This window comes from Abramis brama, assembly GCF_963993115.1.
Source record: "Abramis brama genome assembly, chromosome: 18".
Classification (NCBI taxonomy): domain Eukaryota; kingdom Metazoa; phylum Chordata; class Actinopteri; order Cypriniformes; family Leuciscidae; genus Abramis; species Abramis brama.
The window spans coordinates 30,345,102-30,362,072 of NC_139980.1; the positions used below are offsets into that span (position 1 = coordinate 30,345,102).

General features: G+C 36.5%; 1 protein-coding gene across 4 annotated transcripts in view; it reads left to right on the top strand.

The window, feature by feature from the left end:
* atad2b (ATPase family AAA domain containing 2B) overlaps window positions 1–16,971 on the top strand; it is a 99,792-nt gene that overhangs the window by 27,626 nt on the left and 55,195 nt on the right. For all 4 annotated transcript variants that reach the window (XM_084091253.1, XM_084091252.1, XM_084091255.1 and 1 more), the window contains exons 20-22: window positions 2,927–3,062; window positions 12,603–12,796; window positions 13,505–13,664. In XM_084091253.1, coding sequence (XP_083947379.1) covers window positions 2,927–3,062; window positions 12,603–12,796; window positions 13,505–13,664 — 490 coding nt within the window. The remainder of the gene's footprint in view (window positions 1–2,926; window positions 3,063–12,602; window positions 12,797–13,504; window positions 13,665–16,971) is intronic.

Consider the following 16,971-nt stretch of genomic DNA (forward strand, 5'->3'; position numbering starts at 1 on the left):
TGCTCGGCTGCGGGAAGACTTTTGGCTCATGCTACCGTGTGTAGGAGAGATGCCAGTAGTCAGCTCCAGCAGTGTAAGGTTACACCTCAGTGTACACTTATTAGTTCACTGTAATATCTTCAGGGTCTGTTTTGAGCAGCCTGTTGTCTTTTTATCTGTTTGTGTAATTTTGTGTTTTAATGGATTAAACTTAGACAATATGGGTAATGAAGTTTTATCATAAATTAAGATTTACAATCTCTACAATACATTCAATATGAAATGTGGAAGGTGATGTCAATATGAATAGTATATATTAAGCTTTTAATAACACTGACTTTTTTTCTGTGTTAAAATACTTTCTAATACTCCAGATTAACATGAAAATGTGACTTTTTCAGTTTTTAATCAGTCTTTTTTACTTGTTTTCATTACAAAGGAAAATAAAAAGACATTTTCTATTTTTAAATTTTCTAAAAATCCTCGAAACAAGATACATTTACTTTTGAGATGTATTGTCAATAAGTAACAGTTTGTAGGTTGATTTTCCCCAAGTTGCGAATATTGTGTCGCTTAAAAGGAAAAGTCTACCCAAAATGTTGTTCCAAACCTGTATGACTTAATGTCTTTTTCACAACACAAAAGATGATGATTTTGGAGAACGTTGGGGTCCAAATAACATTGGAGCCCATTGACTTTCATTCATAGACAAAAAACACTGAGACATTTTTTCAAAATGTCATCTTTTGTGTTCCACAAAAGAATGAAAGTCAGACAGGTTTTGGAACGACTTGAGGGTGAGTAACTAATGACAGCACAGCATTTCCATTTTTGGGTGAACTTTTCCCTTCAAGTTTCAATCAGTGGGGTGCTTTTTTGGAGATCCTTCAAAATCGACAGCAAATGGTTTGAAACACTCAGTATAAATGTACTTGTTTGGTGAAACTTAATTTTACCTCTGTTTTTTTTTTTATATTGTCAATGAACCTCCTGAAATGTCACATTATGAAAGTAAATTACACTGCACATGTCCTTTCATGTTGAATTTACATTAAGATATAACACTGGTTTGCAAATCCCAACTTTATTCTTTCTATTCTATAAAGTTTCTTATCTACTTGTTGTTCATGTGAAGTAAAGATGAAACATGTTTCAATAGGAGATAGACAGGAAGAGGCAAGAAATGTGTTTTTGATTTCCACATTTCCCCAGGATGTCTCTTGCGAGTTGAAAGGCCCATTTAGTCTCTCGGCTCTCAGAATCTGCATTAGTCTCCAAGGCTTCCATCAGCTCTGAGACAAATCATAAAATCACTACCTGTCTCTTTTGTGGGTTACTTGCTCTGCTTCCCTTCATCTCACCTCAAGAGTTTGGACCAAAGAAGCCTGAAAGCAACTTGAGTGCAAACAAATCTGCCAAAAGGAGAATAATGCAGTTGATGAGGGGTTGTTTGGATCTTCAACACCCGCTCATGATTGGATATTGAACTTAAGTGCTCCACGGATCCTCATTATGGAGAACTTCACTCCTAGTGCCGTCACCTTGTTGTAATATTTGGGGAGCCCTGGGGACTTTTTAAAATAACTCTTTCAGATAGAGCTTTCAGATATTTAGAAGTCTTTAGCCTTTACCTGGATTCATTTGTCCTGATTGCTGCAGAAACTTGCATGAACTTCTTGTGAAGTTTTAACTGCTGATTCAGTACAAAATTCTCCCAGACTGCAGTAATTGGACTGGCACGGCACACTTTACCATGTGAAATTAGAGTTGAATATAGCAATGTGAAACTGCTCATTAAAACAATCTTCAGTGACACCTGAGACCATGTGCACCAGACACTGATCATTATTTTCAGGTTTTTTAACTTCATGCATGAGTCTTCGGCTGTCGGGAAGGATGGGTGCATCACATTTCTTCTCCAACCTTTCATTATGTTTCGTCAAATCACTCTTCATTAAAGCCTTTTGTTATCCTGCTCTTCTAATTGGCCATCTGACAGTGGCCATGATTTTGTCAAGTAGGACTTGTTACTAGATCACCATGTTTTGTTGTTCCTGGAGCTACATTCTGTCTAACGCTGATCACTAACTACCCCAAAAATTAGAGAAAATAATTGCCTGTTTAAGAATCAAGTTGTAACCCCAATCTAATTGTTAACTAGCCTTAAATTATGCAAAAAAACAAACAAAAACAAAAAATGTTGTTTTAAGCCCTAATCTCAGTGTGCGTATTTAATAATAATTGCTTATGCCAACATGTACTTGAATTTTTGAACGTTTGAACACTCAAGCCACTTAATTTTAATTCGGAAGATACACTTTTTCAGCGGGCGTCCAACTCACTCATCACAGACGTGTTCTTCACACATCATGTTGGTTTGATTTTCTTCCTGCTTTGGATTTCACCCTATAAATACTGTATGTTTACCAACAAACTTTCTTTGCTAACTTCAAACTGAGCAGAACAATGCTTCATGCCGGGAGAAATATTTTCGAGAGTCAGAGCCTGTCATGCACTGTGCTTTCGGGGGGAAAACAGGGAGAAAAAAAAAAAAAACACAATGCTACGCATCAGAACAAAGAATGCTGTGGGAAAACCAAACCGACAGGGTTCAACACAGGTTTTAAATGAGAGATACTTTTTTCTGGAGTCCCAGAGATCTGATCCCTGCTTGTTGGAAGCATTTGAAGAGTAGGTTGAGAGTGATTCCTTCCATGATTTTCACGGCAGATGTTTTGTTTGTATACATGTTGAATTCATGAGCCAAGGCTGGAAGTGAAATATTAGTTTCATTATATATTTATCATTGGGAATTTTATTTTGGAAGCTGAAAAACTCAATATTTAAACAAAGGTATTGGGTAATTTTTGTTGTTTAAATTTCTAATTGTTGTTTAAATGTATTTTTTAAAATGCCTTTTTTTTCTTCTTTTTTTCTTTTTTTACAGCTAAAATGCATCTTCAGCCGTTCATATGGGGAGGTGGTTTGTTTAACCATGCCGGGAGAAGAAGTACGTAGGAATTTTTTTTCAGACCTCATTCTGGTGCAGGCGGCCAAGGCTCCTCCCCGCAGTAAAAAAACAGGTAAGTGTTTACCATGGTTAATCCAGAAGTATAGATTTATCTACACTTAGGTTGATGTTAACTCCCCCTTTTTTAACCTTTTTAAAACTGCTTTACCAACTTGCAGCAATTATATCTGTCAAGCACCATGAACAATTAAGACTTAAATTATAAAAAGCAAGCAAACTATGAAAATAAAAACAAAAGCACAAAACAAAATTATTAAAATTTAGATTTGAAATAAAAAAAAGCTAGTGGTCAGTGGCTTCCTCGCCAGTGGTTTAAAAAAAAGTTGCCAGCCAGTACCAGCTTTTTTGATAATTTTCACAAAATATTCATGGCCCCCAGAATATCTGAATATCAAAAGAAAGAATAGAGCCTCTTGGACACTACCACTTGAATGTGGGTAAGTTTGACAAAAAAGCAACATTTTGAACAAAAACCTGAGAAAATCGTATTTTTGTCAAAAAGTACATGCAGATCGGATTCAGAACGATGATCAAAACATATAAAAAGTAGATCGAGTTCATTAACACAACCAAAGCTTGCGATCGCATTAGCTAATGTATGCATAAGCACTGCTTGTATCGCTTCTACTGCTTCTTTGCTTATTCTTGGATCTGGAGATTCTGTGCTCTTTCAGAAGATGCATAATGGCGCCCCCTACCGTATAACAGTGAAAACATGGATTGCTGGAAAATTCCGTCAATGGTGAAGTGTTAATATTAAATATTGCTATAATAACACTGATTTGTCTGGACAGAAATAGACTTTTCAAAAATATCTTCTGTTATGTATATAATTATATAATACTATATCACCAAGCACAATTATAAATCTCCCACTGTCACTCTCAAACAAGGTGTTCCACAGGGATCAGTTCTCGGCCTATTATCTACATTTTGCCTCTTGGACAAATTATTCGCCGCCATGGTTTTCAATACCACTGTTATGCCGGCGATATCCAGATATTAGGGGTGTCAAAATGTATCGTTTTTACGATGTATCGCGATGCAGACGAGGACGATTCGGTATCGGTTCGGTATCGGTAAATGCTCCAACTACTTTTAAAGCCTACATCTGGGCACATTTCGGCTTTTATGAACAACCTGGTAAGCACGACCTGCAGAAGACACGCGCTGTGTGCGCTCATGTCACGCACAAATAGAATATGCAGGAGGTAATACCACTAACTTGATAAACCACGTTAGCCGTTTTCACCCCGAGCTGTTAACGCCTGGCAGAGTCTGACTGCTTTAGAGATGCACGGATGAGCTCCAACGCCGAATCCGTAGCCAAAAATAAATCATCCACCCGCCCCAATAATTTTCTCTGATTTTAAGTATCCGCACCCGATGGTCAAATTACAATTATTCTGTGTTGTTATGCGTGATTATAAATGGATGATCGTCACCTTCAACAGCGGATTCGGCAACGGTTGATGCGCGCATCTTTAATGGTAACATAATACACTGATTAATGAGCGCTGCTTTTAAATGAACATTTCTTTAAAACAAAATTTATTTGAGAGATTTTCCTTTTCTTAATGGCATAAACGAGCTTAACTCCCTTGAAACTTAAACTGGAATGTCACTGTTTGAACAGGCGAGCACACACGCAGGCACACATCACTTTTGAAGAAAAATTTAAAATTGAGGATGCGGTGCATCGCGATGCATTGTGATATCGAATTGAACTGAATCGATGACATGATAATCGTAATCGAACCGAACCGTGAGACCAGTGTCGGTTCACACCCCTACCAGATATATACTGCTTGCCGCCCAGACTCTATTCACCAGACTACATCACTATCATCATGTATTAATGAATTAAAGACCTGGCTCAACTGCAATTTTGAATCTGACTAAAACAGAAATCTTAATTACTGGTCCACCATCTCTAACAAAAAATATAACTAATACTCCCAGACTTGACCTTGAAGCTACATCAATTATTCCATCTGCCACTGTCAGAAACTTGGGTATCACTCTTGACCCTTCACTGACCTTCGACGCTTATATTAGTCAACTCTGTAAAGCTTCATTTTTTCAACTCCGCCGTATTGCCAAACTCCGGCCCTACAGATGGTGCCCAACCAGAATGAGACTTTTACCGCCGCCGTTCCCGCGGCGGCAAAATTGGGATGTGTATTTGCTGCCTTTTACCGCTGAGTGGCGCTGTAATCACAGACTTTGAAAAGTGTCAGTTTATTCTCTTTATGACGTAATCTGCCGCGGCAGTAATCTGAGCTGAGGTCACAGATAAATTCAAGATAAATAGTGTGGTTAAACGAATTCAAATTCATTAAATTTAAACAAAGTAGACACACGTTAACATTGTGTGCCCAGTTTTTCTATAATTTAGAAAGGCTATGTCAATAGGTTACTTGTCATTTACTTCGTGTTATTTTAATGTGTTTGTAGATTTATTAACTGAAACATAACAGTGAAATAAATTAAAATAATTTACCGTAAAATTAAAACATTTTCAGGACTTGCAGTTACTAACCGATGTTAGTCGGTTTAAGCATTCTTTGTTATATTCAGAATTAAATAGGCTTACATGTTGTTATGATTATCAATTGAATTCTTTAATAAATAATCAACCACAATGCCTATTACTGCCGCAGCAAAAATAAACCAGTCGAATTTCAAAGTCGTTCGCGAAATGACTAGGCTATACCGGGTGGCGCAAGTGACAGGGCAAAACAGCAGCAACTGCAGCATTTTAAAAGGTAAGTTTCCTATATGTTTATTTAAAAAAAAAAAAAAAAAAAAAAAACATGACGCAAGATCTTGTAAAAAAAAAAAAAAAAACGTTTTTCATTATTTGAACAAAAATGAGACTGATTGAATATGTAAAAATATAAACAAACAAAGCAGAGAATAAAACAAACTTTTAGGGAAAAAATATAGGCCTATTATGCTACAACAGAATTGGTTAACATTAACGAAAGCAAAATATGTAAAAATACATTTCAAACAAACTAAAACAAAACAAATTCGTGGCCGAGTGGTAGGCTATAACTTACGTTTCAATAATTCAGATGACACGGGTTCAAATCCCGAACAAACATGGGCTACTTTTTTATTATTAATGCAGAGAGATTTGGTAGTTCTAAAATATTGCTACACCATATTGTTTTTTTCTCCTATAGCCTATATTAAATATTTTATATTTATAAAATAAAATTACCATTCATTTCCATTTTACATTAGGGACAATTTTTATCCAACAGAATGGCTGAATTAACATCTGCATAATAATAATAATAATAATAATAAATAAATAAACAGCACAAGGTCTTGTAAAAACACTTTTTTTTATCATTTTTTCGACACATAATTTCGAGACAGTAAATTGCCAATGTTAAAAAACACGAAAAAGACGATAGCTCTGTGGTCAATGCATTAACAATAGCCTCTCGGAGCTTCAAACGATCTGAGATCGAATCTCAGTGTAGCCGACAGTGTTTATGTTTTTCCATTCTTGATGCTTAAATATGCATCTGTTTATTAAAGTCAATCATCTTGTTTAATTATCAATTTACAACATAAATTTGCTACATTCCAGTTGAGCCGCTGCAAAGACGACACATCTGATGAAGGAAGACTGTCAGCCGATTGCACCAGAAAATTAAGATGATGAAGCACTCTTTAATCTGCTAAATTATTTTTTTTGTGTCTGTGTGAATCATTCACGAGATTGAGATGACTGACAGTGATACCCGGCCATAGCAACGGAAGACATTTTTCAAAACAGATCGAACAAATCAGAAAAATACTTTCAATACAGTATTACTTTCAATTAAAAAATAAACAGTGAAAATGTAAAAGAAAAAGAAAATTAATTAAGTTTGAAAACCCATCGCACATTTCAAGGTATGAATAAAGTGTCGGAACAGTTTATTTATTTAAACAGGGTTGCATCGATAGAGTTTATTCCCTTTGTGATGCAAAATAAGAAACACAATCTTATTCTTGCAACATTTTAAATTTCTATTGTCAAAGAAATTGCAGCTAAATTAAAAAATTAAAACGGTACAAAACGAAAAAAGTTCAAAGCAACATAAATTAAGAACAGGCGTTTTTCTTTGCCTCTCTCGCGCTGGATATTTTTTTTAGTAAGTTTGGTCTCCCTCACTGCGCGCGGCGGGTCTTTCTCGAAATTAAGCATTTCAGCGTAAAAAAATACACCATACAGCTGATAATACTGTATATGTCGCTGTGTGTCATCCACACAAATCACGAAAGAAAAAACTGTAACAAATAGCTTTTGTTCCTTCAAAGATACAACATGCCTTGCTGAATTCACCTTACAATAAAACGAGGTGGGTCGCGAATTAAAGAGCTCTGTATCTGCTAAATTGAAATTGTGTGTGGAAAACCTTTAAATACAATCAATAAAACTACAATATATAATTTAATAAGATATAGGGCCTACTGTACATAGACTATGGACTTTTGGAGATTTTGAGATTAATCCTTAAAAGAACTTTGCCTTTGCCTGCTCATCAGGCTGGCTCCGACACTCTCCATATGAAAGACGGAACATTAACACCTCTGTCCTGCACCCCCACGATAAAGCAACTATTGCCTTCTCCAAACCCCCCACAGGCTAGCTGAGTTTGCAAAACAAAACAAAGAGTTTGCCACTCGTCGTGGTGTGCCAAAACACTTCATTATAAACTTAAATATTTCATTAAAAACAATCTCAAAAGGCTTTGTGACATTTTGAAAAGCCGCAGATGCATTACTGCCACTGGAACCATGAACGCAAATACTGGTTCTGATTTTATTGTTTGTCGTTTAAACGTCATACATATATTTTAACAGAACTGCTTTTGAAATTACGATTGGAATTTTTATAGGCTACAGAAGTAAAGTCATTGTATAATATTTGTTCCTTAGTGTAAAATGGATGGTGATTTTATTTTGTAAATAGGCTATAAGCAAAAAACTATGTTTTAGAACTAGACAAATCTCTCTGCATCAACAATAGACTATAAAATGCATTAATAGGCTAATATAAAAATATCAGTAGTCCAAGTTAGTTCGGGATTCGAACCCGTGTCATCTAAATGATCGTAACGTAAGTTCAACCACTCGGCCACGATTCACTCGTTGCGACATGGCCTAACATTCCAGTGTGTGTTCGCTCACAAGAGCGAGAAGCACTCTTCATTCAAATGAACGCGCCGCCGCGTTTGTCGAACACTATCAACATGCCAGAATAAAACCTGGCTTTAGAACAATGCATAGCGTGAGACATAAGGTGTCTCAACTGTACACAGTCTACCCTATACAGTGTGAATTCGTTACAAGGTTTCATTTAAATAAATTAATGTGCAGCAATTTGTACAAATAGAGTCTAGGCCTACTATACTGTTGTAGCCATTAAATAATCTCATTAAGTATCATATTTGTTAAAATATTATAATGTTATTTTTTTCCATCTATGTTGAATATGAAAAGTGAACAGCACGAGTAAGATAGGATGCATTATATCGAGAGATGGATATGGAGTGGGTCAGACATGATTTTGACCACTTCATTAAGTTTTGTTTAGTAGAAAACCTTTCTTTAAAGTGAATTTCGTTTTCTATAAATTGTATCTTAATTTTAATAAATTTTTCATCAACCAATTGCCTGTATTTAATAAGTAAGAGAAGCAAATATAACAGACACTAATCATGGAGGCGCCATGCACTTGCATTGCATGTCAGCTGGAGCGCATCTCATCCTCCTAACTTAACGAAACTCAGCGTATGCCTCACACAGACATGAGAAATACATCAAATACACAAAGCTTGAAATGTCTTCAAACGAAATAATTCAAAACGAAAATAAAAAGGCTACTCTCTGATTATGTCTTTATGTGCATTTCTCTCTAGGTGCGTTCACTACAAATATGGCGATCGTCAACTTCATCTTTGCAGTTGACACTGTCAGAAAACACTAGTTTATTGATAAAAATCAATGCACGCATCACCGGATTTACAAATACACATCTTGCCTGTTGCACGCACACATATTATGTCGAAAAAACGAAATATTATGTTGAAATAACATTATTATTAATAATACATTATAATACATAATAATACATTTAGAATATTTGATTAAATGCTGATGGTTGCGCTTGTTCAATTTAATAAAATTAAAACTTTAATTGTGATAATTAAAATAATTGAAAATTAAATATTTAGTGGCCAAGTTTTGCTAATTTATTATATAGGCTATTATATGCCTATATTAAGTAGGTCATATCAAGACAAGGCATATATTAAGTTATTTTAGCTGTTATGAGAAAAAAAAAATCTAACGAAATCTAAAATCTAAATCTAATAAATCTAAATAAAAAAATCTAACGCCAATTCAACATGCCAGAATAAAACCTGATTTTTGAACAATGTGTAACGCCACTCGGCCTGGTGTGCCAAAACACTACATTTTAAACTTCAATGTTTAATTCAAAACTATCTCAAAACGCGTTGTGACATTTTTTTTTAAAGCAGTAGCCTAGCCTATATAGATTAAGGGCATTGAAACCAGGATCTTAACTAAAACGCGTTCCGCGTATTATGCCACACTACTCCATATTTTTTTTTTTAAGGACTGCTTTTGAAATCACTATAAATTACTATCCGATTGTATCGCTCACGAGAGCTCTTCATTTATCTAATTCCTCAATAGAATAGTAAAAATATTCAGTGTCATTGCTCCTAATATCGTCTCTATTTTTAACTTTTGATTCTATTTTTTCAGTTCTAAAATTGATTCTATCTTTGGTTATATTCTGTTGTAGCCTTATAGGCCTATTTATATATATGAAAAATATGCCTATTAGGCTTAGGGTTTTATATTCAACCCACTTACATTTTAAAATACGGCAATTGCTGCTGATTTGCACAATGTCCCTTTGCGCCACCTGGCGGTCATTTCGGGAACGACTTTGAAATGCGGCTGGTTTATTTTCGCCGCGGTGATTTCGCCGCGGCGGCTGGCGCGGCGGTAATAGGCATTCTGGTTGGGCACCATCTGTATGTCAGCCCAAAAGACACTGAATCGCTGGTACATGCGTTCATCACATCTCGCCTCGACTACTGTAATATTCTTTTTTCTGGACTACCAGCACACTCTATCTCGCGTTTGCAATATATTCAAAACTCTGCCGCAAGATTACTAACTTACACTAAACAATCTGCTCATATCACTCCAATTCTGTTCAAACTCCACTGGCTTGCCCGTGTTATCCCGTATTACTTACAAAATTCTTCTGCTTTCCTTTAAGTCACTTAATGGTCTTGCTCCTTCCTATCTCTCTGACTTACTTTCTCCTTATATTCCCCCTCGAACTCTCCGATCTTCTGGCTGTGAACTCCTCTGTGAGCCGAGATTTCGTCTATCATCTATGGGTGGCAGGTCTTTTTCCGTTATAGCCCCTAAGCTATGGAACTCTCTTCCCCTGGCTCTTAGGACAACAACCACTCTGCATGAATTTAAGTCTAAACTCAAATCCCATTTGTTTAAACAGTATTATCAGTCATGGCATGTTTTTCTTAAACATTTTTCATAACTCTGTATTACAGGCATAATGTTAACTTGGGTACCATTAGTCTTTTGCATCTCTACTTCAACTGCCCACCTTCCATGCTGTCTGTAAATAGTGTTGTTTTTTTGTTTTTTGTTTCTGTTTTTGTTTTTATTCCAAATGTAATGCGATATGCAACTGCAATCGCTCATTTTCATTTTCTTGGACTGGGCAAATGTCTATTGTCCATTTATGTGTGAACTGATTGTTTGTTATTTACTGTTATTGTGAAGCGTCCTTGAGCTTGGGAAAGGCGCTATATAAATTAAACGTATTATTATTATTATTATTATTATTATTATTATTATTATTATTATTATGCTCCACAGAAGAAAGTCATACAGGTTTGGAACGACATGACTGCGAGTAAATTCATTTTTGGGTGATAACTACTAGTGCTGTTACTTTTCTCATTGCAATTACTTCAGAATTGCTACTGCTGTTGCTGCATAAATTGGGCATCCTGGGTGCTCCTCATGATCACTTCTGAATATCTTCTCCTTGTGTTCGATTGACATTCTCATCGGCTCCCTCACAGTTGGAGCCATTATAGCAGGGAATGGCTTTCAAGTGGAAATGCAAGCATCATGACCCATTGATGCAGAGCAGGGGTCCTCCCATGGGTCGACCACGGGCGTCTCTGAATAAAACAAAAACTCTAATTCCTTTGGCAGCATAGCATCTGTGGTTGGAGAAAGGAGCTCTATTAAACGCCGGGCCATAACCATTAGCTATAATTACACTCACAGTTAGCATGACTGCTTGCTAGCTGGTGCCACAAAGCAAATTGCTGAGGCTGGTGGCTCAATAATCGCCAGGCACTCTGCCCAGATCTTTGGATTAGGTCCTCAGGCCTGTTTGGCGAGAAGATTTTTTTTATTTTTTTTCCTGTCTGCAATATTTTACAAGGCATTGCCACATTAGCACTCTTTGCTTGGTGTGTTTGGCCATTTCTGGCAGTCTGTTTTTGGTTTGTTGTACAGATGCAGCCCTGAATTACTGCAGCTGTCAGGTTGTTTGTTGGAGCTCTTCAGAAATCAATAATACACTTTGCAGCCCACGCTGTGGTGGGAAGCGTTTCTCCACTTCATCCATATAATGCTGGGTGTTTATAATTCCTCTAGCTGATCTGGCACAGTTTCAGTGTCATCTGACTCTTTGAGTCGTTTAAGGCCATTTGCTCGGCATTTCATCTGGTGTTAAAAACGGATTCCATTTCTGAACAAAACACTTGGAAAAACACGATTTTCATAATGCCATTGCTAAGAGAATGGGTATTCTGATAATGTTTGTTGCACCACTGGAGATGGAGTGGTATATTGCATCTACCATATAATAAAATATAATAGATTACTGTTCAAAAGTGACTGAAAAAATATCCAGAAATGTATAAAGAAACTGTTTTCAATATTTATAATAAAAATAAATGTTTCTTGAGCAGCAAAATCAGCATATAGGAATTATTTCCTAAGAATCATGTGACACTGAAGACTGGACTAATGGCTGAAAATTCAGCTTTACCATCACCCGATGAAATTACATTTTAAAATACATTAAAACAGAAAACACATTTTAAATTATAATAATTATAATTTTTACTTTATCTTTACTTATCTGTATCTTTTACTGTTGTTGAAATGGTTCCTCTTATTGGGGATAAAATATGTTATGAATATTGTTAAAAGGTTCTAGTATGCTAGATTCAGACTTTCTTCAACTAGTCGATTTCTTGTGCACACCCCTAGTACTTAATACGGGTTTTGCGCAATATACTTCTGTATTCTGCAAAACAAGTCATAAAGATGTTTTTGGTCATGAATCAGTCATAAAGATTCTTTACTTACTCCCTTAGAAGTGCAAAAAACATTTTGAATCATTATTTTGAATCAGACCTGTCAGATTCCTCATGATTTCTATCTGTTGTTACGTTGTACTGAGGGATTGTGTCTGTCTTTGTGTTTCCAGTGTGCTCTCTGGAGGTGCTGACCCTCGCTGACGACCCCGGCCCTCGACAGCTCTCGCCAGAGGAGCAGCGGCGACTGGAGGAGCAGGAGGAGAACACCTTGCGCGAGCTCCGCCTCTTTCTCAGGGACGTCACAAAGCGGCTCGCCACTGACAAGCGCTTCCAGATCTTCAGCAAGCCTGTGGACATCGAGGAGGTGGGCTGTTACTGCATGTCAGCAACTGTATGAATAATGCCTGTAGGCTCTGTACTCTGTTCATTCAATATTACCATCTAATTAGCAGCACCTATGGTTTATTAGCAACCCCCAGACCAAACAAATCAAATGATTGTCATTATACGACAGCTGCAGGCAGGATCGTTACCTGAATCAGTAAATTTGAGGAGGCAATTAAAAAGTTCATCAATATAAGAAGCAAACGAGGAGGAATGTGCGTCTATGAATACAGAGTGAGACACAATTTCGAAGTTTGTTATAGTGTGAAGCTCGCAAAGCCTGTCAAGAAAATGTCTGGGTCATATGTATCTTCAGTTCAAATTATGTTTTGTAAAATTATTATTTTATTATTAAATTAATAATTAATTAAAATTATTATTATTATATTATTTGAGGAAACTGTGAACCAATTTTTTCAAAATCCTTTGACGAATAGAAATTACAAAAGAGCAACATATATGTTAAATATAAAACTTTTGTGACAATAAATATCTTTACTGTCACTTTTGATCAATTTATTTTGTACTTGCTGAATAGGTATTAATTAATAAAAAAAAGTAATGAAAATTTAACTGACCCCAAACGATTGACCAGTTTTTATATATATATATATATATAATAGAGTTTTTACAAAAAATATATATATAAAAATGTATATAATGTAAAAAGTGTCTCTGTTTTCTTTAGGTGTCAGACTACCTTGAGGTTATCACACAGCCTATGGACCTGTCCGCCATCATGATGAAGATCGACACTCACAAGTACACCGTCGCCAGTGATTTTCTAGTGGACGTTGACCTCATTTGTAGCAACGCGTTAGAGTACAATCCAGACAAAGACCCAGGAGGTAAATATATAATATAGAGCAACTGGATAAATATTACAACATCAAGTCTTATAGGGCATTCACACTGCCAGCAATATGCAGCAACAGAAAGTCATTCATTTTTAAGGAGAGTTGGTGCAGAGTTGAGCAGAATGTGTTGGTTATGTCAAGTTATCTTACCTTGTATCTTAAAGTAACTTTTTTGAGACATTTTGAGAATTGTATTCGAGCACTTGACTAAATAAACAAAATGCAGCATTTTAATTTTCAAGTAATACAAATAATGGCAAGTATAAAAATATGATGCAGTATATAATTATACAGTATATGCATTGAGGAAAATCAATTTTTTGACATTCAAGTAGTGTTTTAACTAGTCGATTACTTGTGCATTGCATATACTGATTGATTTCTAAAATTTTTTATTATTTTTCTTCTCAGTAACATTCAGATATTAAAATTGAATAACACCAAAAATAACTAGCTTGGTTAGCCTATTACCTTAAAATTCCATAGATGTCGCCGTAAGTTTATACTGCTGTTAACACTTTTTCCAACAAGCGGATGCGATGAGACCTGTTTCCCTGTTTATTCATGTGACGTCTGGCATAAAGCCCATTTAGAGCTTCGAAAACAGTGAAAAAAAGCAGCAGCAGCAGCAGCGACTGTCGTACTTGAAGTGTAGAGGACATTAAATCAATGATTAATCAGTCAGACTTGGTTCTTCACTGAAAGATATGACAATTTGAGGACAGGAAATGCAGCTAGAAATTAACCCATTGACCCTTCTTCATTCAAAAGGCACAGTAAATCATTGCCACGGATCTCTCCGCAGAGTAAAAATGGCACTATAATGAGCAGTCTCCATAAAACCCATTCATCGCTTTAATGGACTTCTTGCTATTCTCTGGCCATACGGTCGGTCAGTTGGGACACTTTGTAGTTTAGAAAATCATGTCAGATATTTATTGTTGTTAATAGACGTGTGATATATGCACATAGTACAGTGAATATAAACTAAACCAGAATGAATTGAGGCCATGGAAACACAGTACCTGAAATACTGATTCAGACCATATAGCATTCCAAACATCATTCGCAAACTCATGTAATGTGGCAAGGAGCCCTTCTGATGTGAAAGGCATGCTTTATTTAAAAAAAGAGCAACATGTTCATATTAAAAACCTGTCCAAACTGTCATGTGATTTCCACATCATTGTTTTTGAGCAAAGTGAGGTAAGATGGCCGTATATTATGCTTTAATTTTGTTCATGTTGTTGGAAGTCTGCTAGCTGGCTACTTCTGCACAACACTTAAGATTTCTTTGTCAGAACTTTACTCCCAAATGTCTGGATTAATTGGTGAGCCATTGAAGGTTTTTGGCTAAATGCAGCCGGTGCCTATGAATAAATCATAGTAGCCCATTTGCTGGGAGAACGTGGGTCATTTGTTTAAATGCAGCGCCCACAGAGGAGCCACTGAAGGAACGAGACAAAACGCAATTAGCTACATTAATAAGGAAACTGAAAGAGGCTTCTGGTCCATTTAGAGCAGGGGAATATGGGATTTAGGAGCTGTCAAAAATTCCATTTGTTAAGCATTACTCTCACAAGTGAAGCATGAACATTTCACTTAAAATATGTTCCTTCGCTATATAGGTATTATTTCTGTTCATTCACTGTTATTGTTTTTTGTTGTTGTTGTACATCAAATCTGTGCAGATCCAAATAGAGTACGGAAACCTCCCTTTATTAAAGAGAGAGTCTTGCAATGGTTGTTTGAAAGTCAGATTCCTAGAAAATGTGCGCTTTGAAATTGTACCCCAGCTGAAGTTTCAAAATCACATCTTCAAATGATTTAATTCAGAGCTGCCAAATCCTGCCCCTGGACATCAGCTTCCCTGCTGAATTTCCTTCCAGCCCTGTTCTAGACCAACTGCTTAAACTTTCAAGACTGCATCCCAGTTCACATAGATCATACTGAAAATATGTATTTAGCTGGGGATGTCGAAGTATGTATTTTTGAGAATGTAGTAAAACATTGTGAATGCAAGTGTATGTATATTTAAATGTCTTTGTGTTTTTATCTATACACACATATATGTAGACATAGGGCCCTATTTTAACGATCTAAGCGCACCATGCCATCTAAAGCACAGGGCGCAAGTTCACTTAGGGCGTGTCCGAATCCACTTTTGTTAGTTTAATGACGGGAAAAATGGTCGGCATGGTCTAAAAGGGTTGTCCCTATTCGCTTAATGGGTATGGGTGTGTTTTGGGATTTACTTGCATTAAACCAATCAGAGTCTCATCTCACATTCCCTTTAAATGCCAGTTGCGCTCGCGCCAAGGCAGATTCGCTATTTATGAACAATGCGCCAGAGCACACCTCGTTTTCAGACCATGGGTGCACAAATGGGTGCAAATGCATTTGCTACATAAACAACGTTGCGCAGGACGTGCAAATGATAACTGCGTCGGACTGAAACTAGCTTTTTTTGCAAACTCACTTCGCGCTGCATTGTGCCGCATTTTGGAAAATGTATCCAGTTTTACAGCATTGTCACTACAACAGTTAGCTATGTGTTTTTAAAATGGTGTGTCACGTTAAAAATAGTTTCAAATCTTTAATTAACCAATTTTACATTTAAGATGACTAGGCACCACTCGCTGTGCGATGAGGTCATGTGACAACAGTGTATTCTATTACTGTTTAAAATGTTTTTCATTAATCTGTTGTACCGGTATTTTGGTAAATTGGTATTCTATTCCAAGCATAGCCTAAATTCGGTGGGAAGGCAGATCTCTAGGAGCTTGACTGAGCATTGCTGATTTAATTTCTCTCAGGTCCATTTGTTCATTTGTCAATTTTGGCACTAGCAGTCTGAGATCTTTGAACAATGCTTTGAAAGTCAAAATACGTGTTTACACTCTCTTCCTCTCAGCCTGCCTTTATATCCTTGACTGGAGTAAAGAGTGTCCTCTCACTCGCTCTAGATGGCTTAATTAGGCCCATCTTCCAATTAAGAGGCAACCTTTGCCAGATCCTGACCTGCAGCCTGTCCTGGAGTAATGAGGACTACCCAGTAGCGTGCTCTTTTCTCACACACACACTTTTCCTCCCTACATGTTTAAAAGCTGCTTGATTTAACGATAGAGAGAGAGAGAGGAAAGAGGACAGAATGCAAATGGTTGCTCTGATAACTTTGAGAAAACACAGTAATCCCCGTTCTCACACCAGTGTGTTTTTGTAAACAGAGATGCTTTGATTGGCTGCCCGTGGAGCGCTCCTGCCTCAGAAGTATTTTTCAGATTTTCTAATAAAAAAA